A 14,351-nucleotide genomic window follows, 5' to 3' on the forward strand; every position below is an offset into this window, starting at 1 on the left:
AAAATAATTGTTAGTTTTTGAAATGCTTTTAAATAAAAACATCTAATATAATCTTTAAAATTAACCATTGTAGAATTATATTGTGATGTTTCTCATCTGTTAGTTTTCCACCATGCATACTCTATTTTCAAGGAGTAACCAATATGAGTATGAAGTGAATCCAGTCAGATTTATCCAAGCATGAATTAGATATCTGGTACATATATCCTGTGACATGCTTTTCCACAATATGCTGTGTATAATAAGCCTCATGTTACATATTTTTTACTTAACAGTATATTTTTATCTTCTATATTGTAAACATAAATGTGTAATCCCTTTTTACAATTTATTTATTTATTTGAAAGACAGAGTTACAGAGAGAGAGAGAGAGAGAGAGAGAAAGAGAGAGAGAGAGAGGTCGTCCATCCACTGGTTCACTCCCCAATGGTCAGCTCTAGGCAGATCCAAAGCCAGGAGCCAGGAGCTTCTTCCAAAGCACCACATGGTGCAGAGGCCAAAGCACTTGGGCATTTTTCACTGCTTTCCCAGGTTATTAACGGGGAGCTGGACTGGAAATGGAGCAGGCAGGACTCGAATGGGTGCCCATATGGGATGCCAGCACAGCAGGCAGCAGCTTAACCTGCCAAGCCACAGTGCCGGCCCCAGTGTGTCATACTTGTAATTGATGTATCTTGTTTATGGAACAGAAGGACTGTGCCTTTTATTGTCAGTACATCATTAATGCCACTTAGGTTATTCCCTGGCAAGAATTGTGGTATGAGATTTTACTCCACTTTTGAGCTATTGCAGTTTCACAGATACAAGCAAAAGACAGACTATCTTGGGACAGAGATAGATGACTTTTTGCGCATGGCATAGCAGGAAAACATGAACTTCATATTAATGTCAGTTTCTCTGGCTCTCTGAGTCTCACGGCAAGATATAGTGGCCAAGTTGGTGCTGTAGGTGCAGGTGGTTTGTGTCACAGCTGAGGCATTCCAAGCTTAGAAAACTCTAATTTTTTATATTTGCTGTAAACAAACCTGCCCAAACCTTTCCCTGGAGGGATACACCGTTTTTATTGCACTGTTCAGACAACAACCCTTCCCTTTGCTGCAGAAAGAAATATTGCCTCTATCTTCAAGGCTCTTCACTACACAAATATACTTTCATGGATTTTCCAAGACAAAAAGTTATCAGTGCGTTTACTTCCAACATGTGCAAAAACCCAAGAAATCCAAGTGGAACCATCTTCGAACAGTTACAAAGCGTATTGTCCAGGTTCTCAATAATTGTGCCTTTGGTCATAATGTTTTTTTTGCATTCCTAAAACATTGCAATACCTAGAGCTAATGTATTTCTACTTCAATCTTATGCTTTAAGGCATCATGGTATATTGGAAGGAACATAAAAATTGCTATTACAGATGGAAGCTCTAAATCAAACTACTTCAATGTTTAGAGATATCAGAATTGATATTCACAGACTGCTAATAATAGCTATTTTCATTTGTGTCATTTAGGAGTAATCTAATACTTAATTTTACTTTTCTGTACCATTTGTAAGTTAAAAATTAAGCATTTATTATTATAACTAATCAATAACTAATTATCTTAAAATACAAACATGAGTATGATTTTTCACACAGCTATTTATCTACCTTTCCAAAATCTCCTTCATTTACATAGTAACTCATCCAGCAGGTTGATAATTATTCTTTTGGCCAGGAACTAGAACACACCTCAGCGTGGCTTGAAATGAACAAAATGACTTGTGAATAACAACAAATTAATCCCCCTGAACATATTGTAATGACTACATTCTATTATTGTTCCTTGTAATAGCCAAGTTACATGACTGGTAGGAAAAAAATGCTAAACCTTTTAAAATGATAATCAACAGTTACATATCATTCCTAAATAAAATGTATGATTTCTTAATTTTTAAATGTGATTTTCAAATTTAAAAAAGCTACTATCATTTCTGTGCCTTTTATTGGTTTGTATTCTTTTTAGAAATCACTTAAAGATCAGTTTCCAGTTATATCTTTAATCACCATAGCCACAATTTATTGAAATTTGAAAGTGGAATATGTTTAAACCATGCAACCATGCCAAATATAGATGCAAATGCTAAAATCATGAAATTCAAAAACTTAGAAAAGTCATGACCTCTTTTAGACAGTAATTGGTACTAGAATGCACTGGATAAAGAGCTGTTGCAAAAGAGTCAACAGGATAGCATTGCAAAATAAACAAAAAGACAGTACACAGTGATAAATGAGACCAAAATTACCAGGGTATCTTGCTGATATATTTCGTATAATAGAATAAACTAGATAGTGTTGTGACCACAGAATTCCTTACAAGACACTACATTCATCTAAAGAAATACTCTTCTACCACACCATAAGAGGTTTGCTTCCACAGTATCTTCTGGCAAATATATTTACTTCAGTGAAATACAATTTTGGAAAACAAAAAGGACATGTAATTTTCTGCACAATCAGAATGGCCATGAAATACCAAGAATTTACACTACTTTCCAAAATGTGGCAATCTATATAATTCATCTTTCAAAAAAAAAACAGTAGTCAAAAACAATGGATCAGGAATTTGATAGACTGGAAATACAACAAATAGTGGCCCTGCTTTATGAAACTCACAGCCTGCACTTCATGTGGAAAAGTATATACAATGGGGGCACATAATTTTTATTTTATTGTTACACTCAAACTATGGTGAGATATTATTTGATTCTATATTGGAAAAAATAATTTTATTGATAGCATGTCCCTTTATTGAGAAAAAAAATTAGAAAATTAAGGAATTCTTTTTTTTTGTTTTGCAACCTTAAATGGTATCCCTGTAACATTTTAAAAACGATAATTCTGCTGAGTAAAATGAAGGTTTTGTATAGGAAGCAATACAGTCTTCATTTTTAATATGCTGAAAGTTAAAATTCAATTAGGAAGGAGGTTAGAACATGCTGCCCCCCGGATTTGCCACTTTGGCAGATGGGTTATTGTGAGCAGAAGGCACTGTAAAAGAGCAGATGTAGGACTGGCTTCCTGGTCTCCCCATTTGTACCCTAAAACATATAGTAAAATTTCCCTCAAAGGGCAAATGTGTGGCCCACATTCCCATACCTGAGTGCCTGAGTTCAACTCCCAGCTCTGCTCTAAATTTCAGTTTCCGGCTGTTGTACATCCTGAGAGGCACAGTGATGGCTCAAGTATCTGTGTCCTTGCCACTCAACATGGGAGACCCAGACTGAGCTCTGGGCTCCTGGCTTGGACTTGGCCCAGCCCTGGCTGTTGCAGGCATCTGGGGAGTGACCTGTGGACAGAACATATTTCTGTGTTTGTCTCTGTCTTTCTCTCTATCTCTGCCTTTCAAATAAAATGAAAATAAGCAAATGAAAATGAATTTCCCCTGAGACAGGTGTTACGCCAAAGGGAGGGTACTTTCTCAGCATCAGAAATTAGAAGTTCCTGCCAACATGGACATGTAAAACCAATCTACTACAATAACTTGATCGTCCATTAGTTTTCCCAATTAGTCCCTCCTCTCTTTCCTCTTTTTTTTTTTTTTTACAAAAACAACCAAAATGTGTTTATTTAATATATATCACAAGAACTGACTTAATTTAAAAAACAAACAAAAATAACACCACAGCTCAAGACAGAGATCAAGGACAGGACAGACTGTGAGGCAGAACCAGGAAAGGCGACGGCACAAGGAGAGGCTGGGCAGCCCGGGTCAGGGGTCTTGGCTGGAGACCTGCTTTGAGTAGGATTCTTGCAGGTACTTCTTAAAAGCTGTGGGGTTTTTCCAGAGCTCGGCGGCATGTGTGTTCAAAGGGCTATCGATGTTGGGCTCTCCCAGCAGGCTCTGGATGGACAGCAGGATGGTCCTGACGTCATACAGGGCGGACCACTTGTCCTTGAGGATGTCCAGGCAGATGTTCCCCTGCGTGTCCACGTTGGGGTGGTAGCAGGGCGTGAGGAACTTCACCGTGGGCGCGTTGTAAGGGTAGCCACTGGGGAACTCCAGGGAGAGCTTGTACCTCAGGTCTTCATATACGGTGCCGGCTGCCCCGTGGATGGTCTTTCCCACAATTTGCTAATCCAGCCCAAGCACACTTGTCAATTCCCAAAATTTATGATTCTTTGTGTTTTGGTCCTAGCAGCATCTTCAGATCTTCAACTACCTTCTGAAGTCTATCAAGTACACGTAAAATATTAAATAAATCAGTATGTTTTTATCCTGTTAATCTATCTTATGGCTGTAAAATTCTTAAATCAGCCATAGAACCTAAGAAAGCAGATCACGTTTTCCTTCCCTTACTGTGTTTGAGCTCTCCATTTTAACTTATGACTTGGTAATGGACACACTGCTTAAAGAAAACAGGATCATTTCACTAATGTTAGCGTCATATCTTGTTATGAAAATATGAACAAAATACATGGGGTTCATATATCTTCATTGATCACTCAGATATTTAAATACAATAATATTAATGTTATCAAACTTGCATAATATTCTGGAGACAACAACATGGATAAAATGAAACTGTACTTGACTGTTGAAAACTTCAGAGCTGATATGGAGTGTTGAGTGAAGTTGTTGACTCAGAAAAACATTATTTCACAGGTAATCTTTCAGGGCCAAGGAGAATTTTCATGTAAATTAGAACAACAGTGGTATATTGTATATAATTTAAGAATGGTCCATTCTCAAACAAAAATGTGAAAATGACTATCTACAAGTAATTCATAGTACCTTACTCATCTTTATAGCTTAGCAGTACCGAAAAACATGGTCTAATCTAATCAATACTTTTTTGGGTGAGAATTCCTATGGACTAATATTCATGCTCTCTTCCATTCCAGGAGATTGGATTCCTCTTGAGCAGAGAATTTGGAAGGAGAGAAGACCTCACTTGTTTTAACCTTATTCAGCATTCCTCTTCCCACAACACTCCTTGCCCTGAAATAAAATACTTTAAACAAGTAAATTTCTGGCTCAGATGCATCACAGAAATATTACTGTAGAATGTGGCTTGTGTAAGTCTAAATAGAACTGTCATGGTAAAGCTTTATTGTCTATTCATTTCTATTTTCATGTTCTTGAAAGACTCTGAAACAGTCTTTATTTAACTCCATGGTTAGGTATGATCTAGGAAGAAAAACCCCTGGTCTATCTGTATACTAGTGTACACACACACACACACACACTCTACCTCTATAAGTCACTGAAGATGATGATAGAGTGGGCATTCACTAAAATAAAGTGAGAAAATATAAAATTGAGAAATTTCATGGAACTAAGATACTCAGCAAGAAAGTAGTCCAGATTTCAGAAAGACTCCTTGTTTTCTGACACTCGGAGCAGTAGTGCAGGATTGTAACTCTTACTTTACATTTCACAATTACATCCAACTGCATAAGTGATCAGGTTCAAATAAGACACACCAGAGATCTGAAGTTTACCTTCAACATGACTAACTGTATGGCTTTGGCCAAGAGTTTTATTTCTCTAACCCTGTTTTACCATTTGAAAAAACAAATCATAATATTTCTTATTTGTGAGTAATTGTATTATAAGAGATAATATAGGGGGCCAGTGTTGTGCTGTAGCAGGTAAAACTACCACCTGTGATGCCAACATCCCAAATGGACCCCGGTTTGCATCCAGGCTGCTCTACTTCCAATCCAACTGCCTGCTAATTGCCTAGGAAAAACAGTGCAAGATGTCCCTGCCATCCATTTGGGAGACCTAGAAGAAGCTACTGGTTTCTGGCTGTGGCCTGGCCCAGTCCTGGCCATTGAGGCCATCTGGGAAGTGAACCAGTGCATGGAAGATCTCTCCCTCCCCCTCCCTCTTTGTGTATATGTGTTACTCTGCCCCTCCCAACTCTGACTTTCAAATAAATAAATAAATAAGTCATTTTAAAAAAAAAGAGATAATATAAGTAAAAAATGCTTAGCATAGTGTCTTTGGCTATGCAATAAATAAAAAAAATTAAATGTGTTTAATAAATATTAATTATTATCAATGATTCCAGATTCACATTATTTTCAGTAACTATAGTAAAAATGGACATTTTGGGTGTTGTGATTGCTTATTTAAATGATCCAAAAGAGTGGGAAGAGGAAGGAGTGAAAAAAATATTTTTTAAATGATATAGATATAAAGATGTCATTCTGGTTCACAATTTGCCCTCCATTATACAGATTTATACTGGATGAAATGATCTACAACTATCACTGCAATTATTGTGCCAAGGTCTTCATCAGGGCCATCAGACCCTGAATCCTATCAAGTCAGCCTATTCACTATAGCAACCATTTCCACTCCTTTTGGTGTCTGTTTCAGTTCAGGTCCTGATCCTTGGTGCTTAGGATCCAACACCCTACCTTCACCCATTGTTCAACAGTTATCTTTTGAATCTTCAAAAGTGATCACTGAATTGCTTCAAAGGTTTCCCATCACCTTCCTGATAATATATGAAGTCCTTAGCACAACGTTCAAACTCGTTCATCATTTGTGTTCTCTTCTACTTCCAGACTCAGCTCTTGCTTCTTTCCACACCATACTCTATGCTGTAAATTATTTGAAGTTCATCAAACATTCTATTATCTTATACATTTTTTACTTTTTCCAAGCTACTCCTACTCCCTGGAATGCCCCACTACCATTTCTTTATCTAGTTAATTCCTAACTAGTGATTAAATTTGTGTTAGATACCTTCACCTGTAGGCAATCTACCTTACCCAGACTTTCTCCCTATGTGTGCACATAGATCTCAGTGCTTGCCTTTATTGTTGCATTTATCACTCTTTATGTGATGCTGTGATGACTTGTCTTTGTCTTAACTTGATTTTCATCTCCTTAATGGCACCAAAAGTGAATTTAATCTTTATATTCTGAGTGATAATTCCCACCACCTCATGTATGAAGATGTAGCCTTGTAGCAGATGTACTAGGCTGACTAGATAGGAATAAATTATATTAATAACCTTAGTCTACTCATATATAATATTTTCATGTCTTTGCCTCTGAGCCCCTCATTCTCTCTCCATTTAAAACACAGAGCAAATTTTAAGTTATTTGTGGATTAAAAAGAAGACAAGACAGCAAGATTCTTTCTGTAGATAGTCAAGACAGATAAATCTATAGATATTATATATATATGGGAAAACTGAGATCATTGTAATTAGATTTACTTATCTCAATTTACAAATTCAGCTTTCTAATGAATTATTTTAGTGCATAGATTTTAGAGTAATATTAAGCCATGTTGGAGACAAAGTGTCCTTAACCTTGACAGTCTCATGAGACACTTTATAAGTAGAGCTATTTTTATCCTGACACATCCATATCTGGCTTTGGATGGGCAAGCAGCTCATGCTGAGGATCATGACTTTAGGAAATCCTTGTAATTTTCTTTTTTTTTTTTACTGAGTCATAATGATTTTAAAATTTAGGATACCAATAAAATGCAGCTGGATAGGAGATATTTTTGGAAGTGAACTCTTTTTTCAACCTGTTTAAAGTGTGCATTAATTTATATCTTGGGATTAATTCAAATGTCTATTTTAAAGCAAAAATATGTTCCATCAGCAAACTAAGCCAATTTCTTCAGAGCTTAGCATCCACAAACACACACAATCTCTGAGCAATGAAATGCAGTCATACTGCTTGCTGGCTTTGGTTCTACCTTCTGTGAATATTTGATATTGTTGACTATATCAGTTTTGTAAGCCATGCAGCCCTTTGTCAGTGAGCCATCATCCCAGCAGGCTCAGTGCAGAGGGCATCCATTAACTTTGCCAACACTGTGAGGATTTTCAAACGTTGGTATTCTAATGAGACATCGTGTGTATTCTTCCATATTAAGAGCATCTCCATATGCTACCTGCTGCTTCTATATTTAAACCAAAGTCACAGATCATGAATTAAAGAAAAATTGACACAAAAACAGAGGTTTATGTTTTGTGAATGCTTTTCACAATTTATAATAGTTAAAGTCACTCTAGCCAGTAAGGGATCACATGGCAATTTTACTCTATTTACAAACAACTGTACATTTTGATATAATATCTGCCTATTTTATTTGCTTCTTTGAAGAGCAGGAAACCATTTAGCTGCACTTGCTCTTAGGACTTTTGAACCTGGAATGTTTTATTGGTAAAATGTTGAAACATTCTTGACTCTGTCCTAGCTCAGTAAAAGGTGACCAAGCTGTGCTATGAATACCAAAGCCTTAGTTAGATTTCCATCAAGAAGGTAAATTGTTTTTCTTTTTTTGAGATAATACATGCGGTTCACGAAGAACCATGAAACTGGGGGGGGGGGGGGGGAATGAAGAGAAAATATTAAATCTGTGGGAGGAAAAAGATGTGGTATAATATACACATTGTAAATCACTTCAGAATTTTACTTCAAAGATCTACGACAATTAAAGGGCTCTGAAAATGTACATTTTTTTCTGCCAAAAAGTTACTTAGCATACCATTTTTATTTCATATACCACTTCCCTCTTGTTGGTGAAAATTGATATCCCTACAGATGTCATTTGTAGAAATTGATTTAGCCTTTATAAATAGAACTACTCATTAAATTTCTTACACTTGCATATGTTTAAACGTGCAGTTCCTCTTATAAAACTTGTGCACTATTGGCTTATAATTATACACAAAACAGAAGTTTTAAAACAATTTATGTGTTTTAGATTTAATATTGGTAGTAGGCCTGAAATAATCATGACATTTTGTAATAAAAATAATCACCTCTTGGGATGGCAGAAGAGAATCTCATGTTATTTTGGAGCTGTAAGTATCAGCAATCTCCTTAAACAGAGATTTTGGGAGTCCTTTCATCGAAGAAGCAGAACTGTAGCCCATTTGGCCTCTCTGGGTCCCATCCTGAGCTTCCAGACTGCTTAGAAACTCCTAGTTTGCTCTAATTTGGAGGCTCCTCCTCTAGGTCTTAGATTAATTGGGAACATTCCACGGAGAAATGTTCTTTGATGAAAGCACAATCCCTTCTCCTTCTATCATAATGGTTGGCATCTCAGAGAAGAGTTAACTCTAGAATGAGTACTGCCTTCTGAGGCTGCTGCTTCTCCAACTTTGAGGTCCCTAGAATAAATCTTATTACCAAAATGTTAATAACTTCACTGAATTTAACCAGAGGAGAAAATCAACATTTATGCTAAAGTATTCCTGACATATGCACATGAATTTATATAGATATTCATACATTCATCAAATATCAGTTGAGCACCCACCATATCCACTTGCTACCCCCTAGGAACCAGGAGTGTAAGATATGTACTTGCCATTGAAAACGTTGTGATCTCATCTTCGAAATGGCTGTTTACAAAATAAATTCAACACTGTGGTTCAGAAACAAGAATTCTGATAATGTGTATACCTTTACACTGTTGAGGAGTTCCATGATTTAAAAAAATTAACAAAATAAATGTTTCCTTTGACGCATTTAGAAAGCCAAAGTTGTAGTTTCTAATACATTTTCCACAAGTACAATACAGTACATTCTCTGGCTTTTGAGTCTGACCATACAAAACTCAGCTTTTAAACTCATGAAAAAGGTCATTTAATTTGTAAGTGATTATTTAATTTTCAAAGCTTGTGTTTATGAAACAAATATTCCAAAAATATTTATATTTATTATAGTTATTATAATAGTAACCTCAAAATTAATAATTCACAAATACATATTAAGAAAAATAATCACAATTCAACAAGAAAACATAGAGAGGGAGAGAATGATATGGAATATGTGTAATGTAATAGTTTTGAATAGCATACTACAATATAATTTCAGCAATATTTTGAAGAATTATCGATATGAATAACAATTTTACATTAAAGAGTTGTAGATTTTTTAAAGATGTAGTGTAAGGTTTTTAAAATAAAATATTGAATGATTGAAATAGATTTCTCCTATTTCATGCTGTAACTATGATATGTAACTATCTAATTAGAGAAAATGAATGAAAAGTTATGAATATTGCTCCACACTAGTTTATTTCATCCACCACAGACTGTTTGATTATGTACGCAGACACTTGCCTTTCTATGTTTGAATAATGCATGGGAATTATAAGATAATTCTTTTGAGATACCAACTGAGCTATAGAAAAAAAAGCATTTTGCTTATTTGTTTGTTTATTTATTTGAAAACACTCTGTCTCCTGGAGATCTCCATCTGGAATTTTTTGGATCTTAAAAGAGTTTCCTGATTTACATCTGCCGTAACATGTCTACTAAATAGACTTTGAAAAACACTTCAAATTAAAATGCTTAAAAAATATTGCTGGATTCAGGTCAAAGATTTTTGGATACATAGAAAATTAGAACCTAAAATTTAAAATTAAACCAAGGAAAAGAACCAAAACCAGAAAACGCATTCTAATCTCTGCAAGTAGTTGATAAAGGTATGAACAGAAAACTGACACCTGTAATATATTCAGAGAATACATTAGCAAATATAATGTACCTTGTTTTGCTACTAGGCATATGAAGAATGAAATGATCATATATTATAAAAATAATTTAAATGATAATTAAATAGCTAAGAAATATATGAGAAAGTTTTCAATTTGACTAGAAATAGGTGAAAAATATATTTATATATGTATAGATGCTTCTTGACTGGATTGGCTGGAGCTGCGCCGATCTGAAGCCAGGAGCTAGGAGCCTCATCAGGGTCTCTCACACGAGTGCAAGGGCCTAAGGACTTGGGCCATCTTCTACTGTTTTCCCTGGCCACAGCATAGAGCTGGATCATAAGTGGAGCAACCAGGACTCTAACCAGTGCTCAAATGGGATGCTGGCACTGTAGGCAGAGTCTTCACCCACTTCGCCACAGCGCCATCCCCCATACTAACACTTTAAACTTGAAAATATCAAAGGTTGAAATTCCATTTAATATACATAACCTAACAAGCATCAGCACTTAGCCATAGAGCACTGTTACTCCCCCTCAAGACTGTATGGCTGACAGAGCTGTGACTTTGAAAACTGCCCAACATCCAGAGAAAACATTGTACCACAAATTACCAGTCCAGGTGAAGATCAAAATCCAAAATTCTAAGTGTGGTTTCTACAGAGTTATATTGGTTTCACTCAATGCACTGTCAAAAAATTGTAAATCTAATGGCTAACTCAGGGATTGCCGATTTTTCTGTTAATCTAGGAAGTCCAAGGAACTGTTAGTATACCCAGTTTACAGAAAAGATTCCATATATAACCTACAAACTGGCATTGTGCTGCAGTGGATTAAGCCTTTAATTGCAACGCTGGAATCCCATATGGGCACCAGTTCAAGTCCCACTGCTCCACTTCAGATTCAACTCCCTGCTAATGCACCTGGGAAAGCAATGGAAGATGGCCCAACTGCTTAGGCCCATGAGCCCATTTAGAAGACCTGGATGAAGCTCCTGGCTCCTGGCTCCTGGCTCCTGGCTTTGGCCTGGCTGAGCCCTGGCCATTGTGGCCATTTATGGAGTGAACCAACTGATGGAAGCTCTCTCTCTGTAACTCTACCATTAAAATGAATAAATTGGCAGAGTGGGCTAAACCTCCACTTATGGCACAGGCTTCACATATGGACACTGGTTCTAGTGTTGTCTGCACCTCTTCCAATTCAGCTCTTTGCTATGGCTTGTGAAATCAGTAGAAGATGGTCCAAGTCCTTGGGCCCTTGCACCCATGTGAGAGATCCTGAAGAAGCTCCTGGCTCCTGGCTTCAGAATGACCCAGTTCTGGCCATTGGGGCCATTTGGGGAGTGAACCAGTGGATAGAAGACCTCTCTCTGTCTCTCCCTCTCTGTCTGTAACTACCTCTCAAATAAATAAATAACAAATTAAAAAAATAACCTAAGTAATAACAACAATATAAATTAGAAGAAAACTCTACATGTCCTCCTGTTCTGAGTATTAATAAGTTGGTATGACAAAATATTTAAAAATAATTTGAGATGTGCTTAGCTGGTACCACTGCTTCTATGTCAAACAAAAACAACTCTTTACTATTTGCACCTCAGTCATATATTTACATCTTATTGAGGTTTATCATTTATTTGTTTTAAAGACAGAATGCCAGAGACAGGAGAGATGGAGAAAAAGCAAGATCTTCCATCTGCTGGTTTACTCTCCAAATGGTCACAATAGCCAGGGCTGGGCCAGGCTAAAGCCAAGAGCCAGGAACTCCATTCTGATCTCCCATTTGGTTGGCAGGAACCCAGTGATTAGATCATCTTCCACTGCCTTCCCAGGTGCATTGACAGGGATCTGGATCAGAATCAGTGTAGCTGGGACTTGAACCAGCACTCTGATAGGGAATGCGGGTGTCGCAAGTGGCAGCTTAATCTGCTGAGCCACAAGGCAGGCCGCAGACATCTACATTTAATGATGGATTTCTGTCACTGTCAAGCTATCCAATAGTTTTTTGTACCAAACAATTGACAGGATCCAAGATTCAGATGAGTGGTGAACAAAACTTAGCAAAGTTATCGTCCCGACTTTGGTATGCTTCTAATTCCCCGATGTGTGTGAGATGTGGGGAAGAAGGGAAGTTGAGCTGAAGTTTCCTTCAAACTCCTGAGCACATTTTCTTTAGAATCATTTTCATGTAAAAATGCTCAGAAATAGTTCCTTTTGCTCCTAAATATTTTTCTGACTAATCTTGGCATCAGAGTTGCACAAACCATTCACTCTTGGGTGCCCATATTCATTGTCCATCTCACACAAGAAAAGCATTTGAATAACATTGTCATCTCTTTGGGTGAAAAAAGGAATAAACTTTAAAATTTTATGCAGAATAAAATCTTAAGGAGGATACTAAATCATGCCTCACTGTTGAAGTGCAAAAATAAAACTTTTTCTAACATTTAAAAATAGCTCTTTACAAAATAAAAAAGGAACCAAGATTGGTTTAAAGGTGTAATGAGGATACCAAGTTTTCAGTTTATTTATGTAACAATTTTAAAGCATCACTCTGGTACAGAACCAAAACTAAATAAAAATGATCTCAGTCCTTTAGATGAAAAATTTTCTGGACATTGGTGCTATATTTAACTCTGAGAACTCAAGCTGGAATTTTGGGAGTAATATTTGTCTCAGCAAATTGCTGAAGGGATCAAATGTGGTTTTTGAACAACTTATAAACATTAAGCAGGTAGAGTTGGGGCTAACCCTAAGTAAACAGTGTTTGCTAGGTGTCTTTCTCAACTTTCTTTTTGGAATCACCCAGGTCCCAATTGCCCAGGGCTGTTACTTGCCCCATGAAGAGCATAGTCTCCATGGCCATGCTTCAGATCTTGTACAAATCCCTAAATGCAAGTTATGTTTCCAATTTTCTTGGTTCCTACTTCATAATTATTTTAACACACACACATAGGCATGTGTGTGTATAGATACACATGCATGTGCATGCAAGCTTACAAGAGCAAGTCTTAGGCCAGCACCATGGCTCACTAGGCTAATCCTCCGCCTGCGGCACCAGCACACCGGGTTCTAGTCCTGGTCGGGGCTCCGGATTCTGTCCCGGTTGCCCCTCTTCCAGGTCAGCTCTCTGCTATGGCCCGGGAGTGCAGTGGAGGATGGCCCAAGTGCTTGGGTCCTACACCCCATGGGAGACCAGGAGAAGCACCTGGCTCCTGGCTTCGGATCAGCGAGATGCTCTGGCCACGGCGGCCATTGGAGGGTGAACCAACGGTAAAGGAAGACATTTCTCTTTGTCTCTCTCTCACTGTCCACTCTGCCTGTCAAAATAAATAAATAAATAAAAATTAAAAAAAAGCAAGTCTTGCCTCATGTGAAAATAGGATATTGCATAACCTATTTCAGGGAGCATATTAACATTTTAACTTCTTCAATCCTTTTAATAGTGAGAATTTAGGCACTGGATAAAGTTATCAGTAGAAACAAGAACATGGAACACTTTTGGTGAGTATAATTCTATGTAAAGAAGGCTAAGCTTAAAGTCTAGCCTGAAAGCAACATGGAAATAAAAACTCAATCTTCAGTCCTGAAACAAGGTGATCAATTCCATCACCCCACTTTGAATCCATCCCTATTCTTGGATGCTATGGCAGTGATTCTCAAATAAAAATTCTCAAACTAGGGTACCTTCATAAAATGAGTGATTCAGTAGGTACTAGCTCCTAAGTGATAAGATATTGCTTGCCTGTGGACCACATTTTGAGTGAGATGATGGCATACTGTATCAGAATATTTTATGTTTGGTAATTAGACAATTTTAGGCTTATCTAAAACAATGCAGATGATTGTGATGTATCTTATTCCTAAGAATTAAGAAAAATTATATCAA

General features: G+C 37.0%; 1 protein-coding gene across 1 annotated transcript in view; it reads right to left on the minus strand.

The window, feature by feature from the left end:
* Positions 1 to 3,601: 3,601 nt before the first annotated feature.
* The window catches only part of LOC133765272 (ubiquitin-conjugating enzyme E2 C-like), a 30,424-nt gene continuing 19,674 nt past the window's right edge, over positions 3,602 to 14,351 (minus strand). The window contains exon 2 of the mRNA XM_062198896.1: positions 3,602 to 4,106. Coding sequence (XP_062054880.1) covers positions 3,744 to 4,106 — 363 coding nt within the window. The 3' untranslated portion in view covers positions 3,602 to 3,743. The remainder of the gene's footprint in view (positions 4,107 to 14,351) is intronic.

The sequence above is a fragment of the Lepus europaeus genome, chromosome 8, assembly GCF_033115175.1.
Source record: "Lepus europaeus isolate LE1 chromosome 8, mLepTim1.pri, whole genome shotgun sequence".
In the NCBI taxonomy this organism is placed as follows: domain Eukaryota; kingdom Metazoa; phylum Chordata; class Mammalia; order Lagomorpha; family Leporidae; genus Lepus; species Lepus europaeus.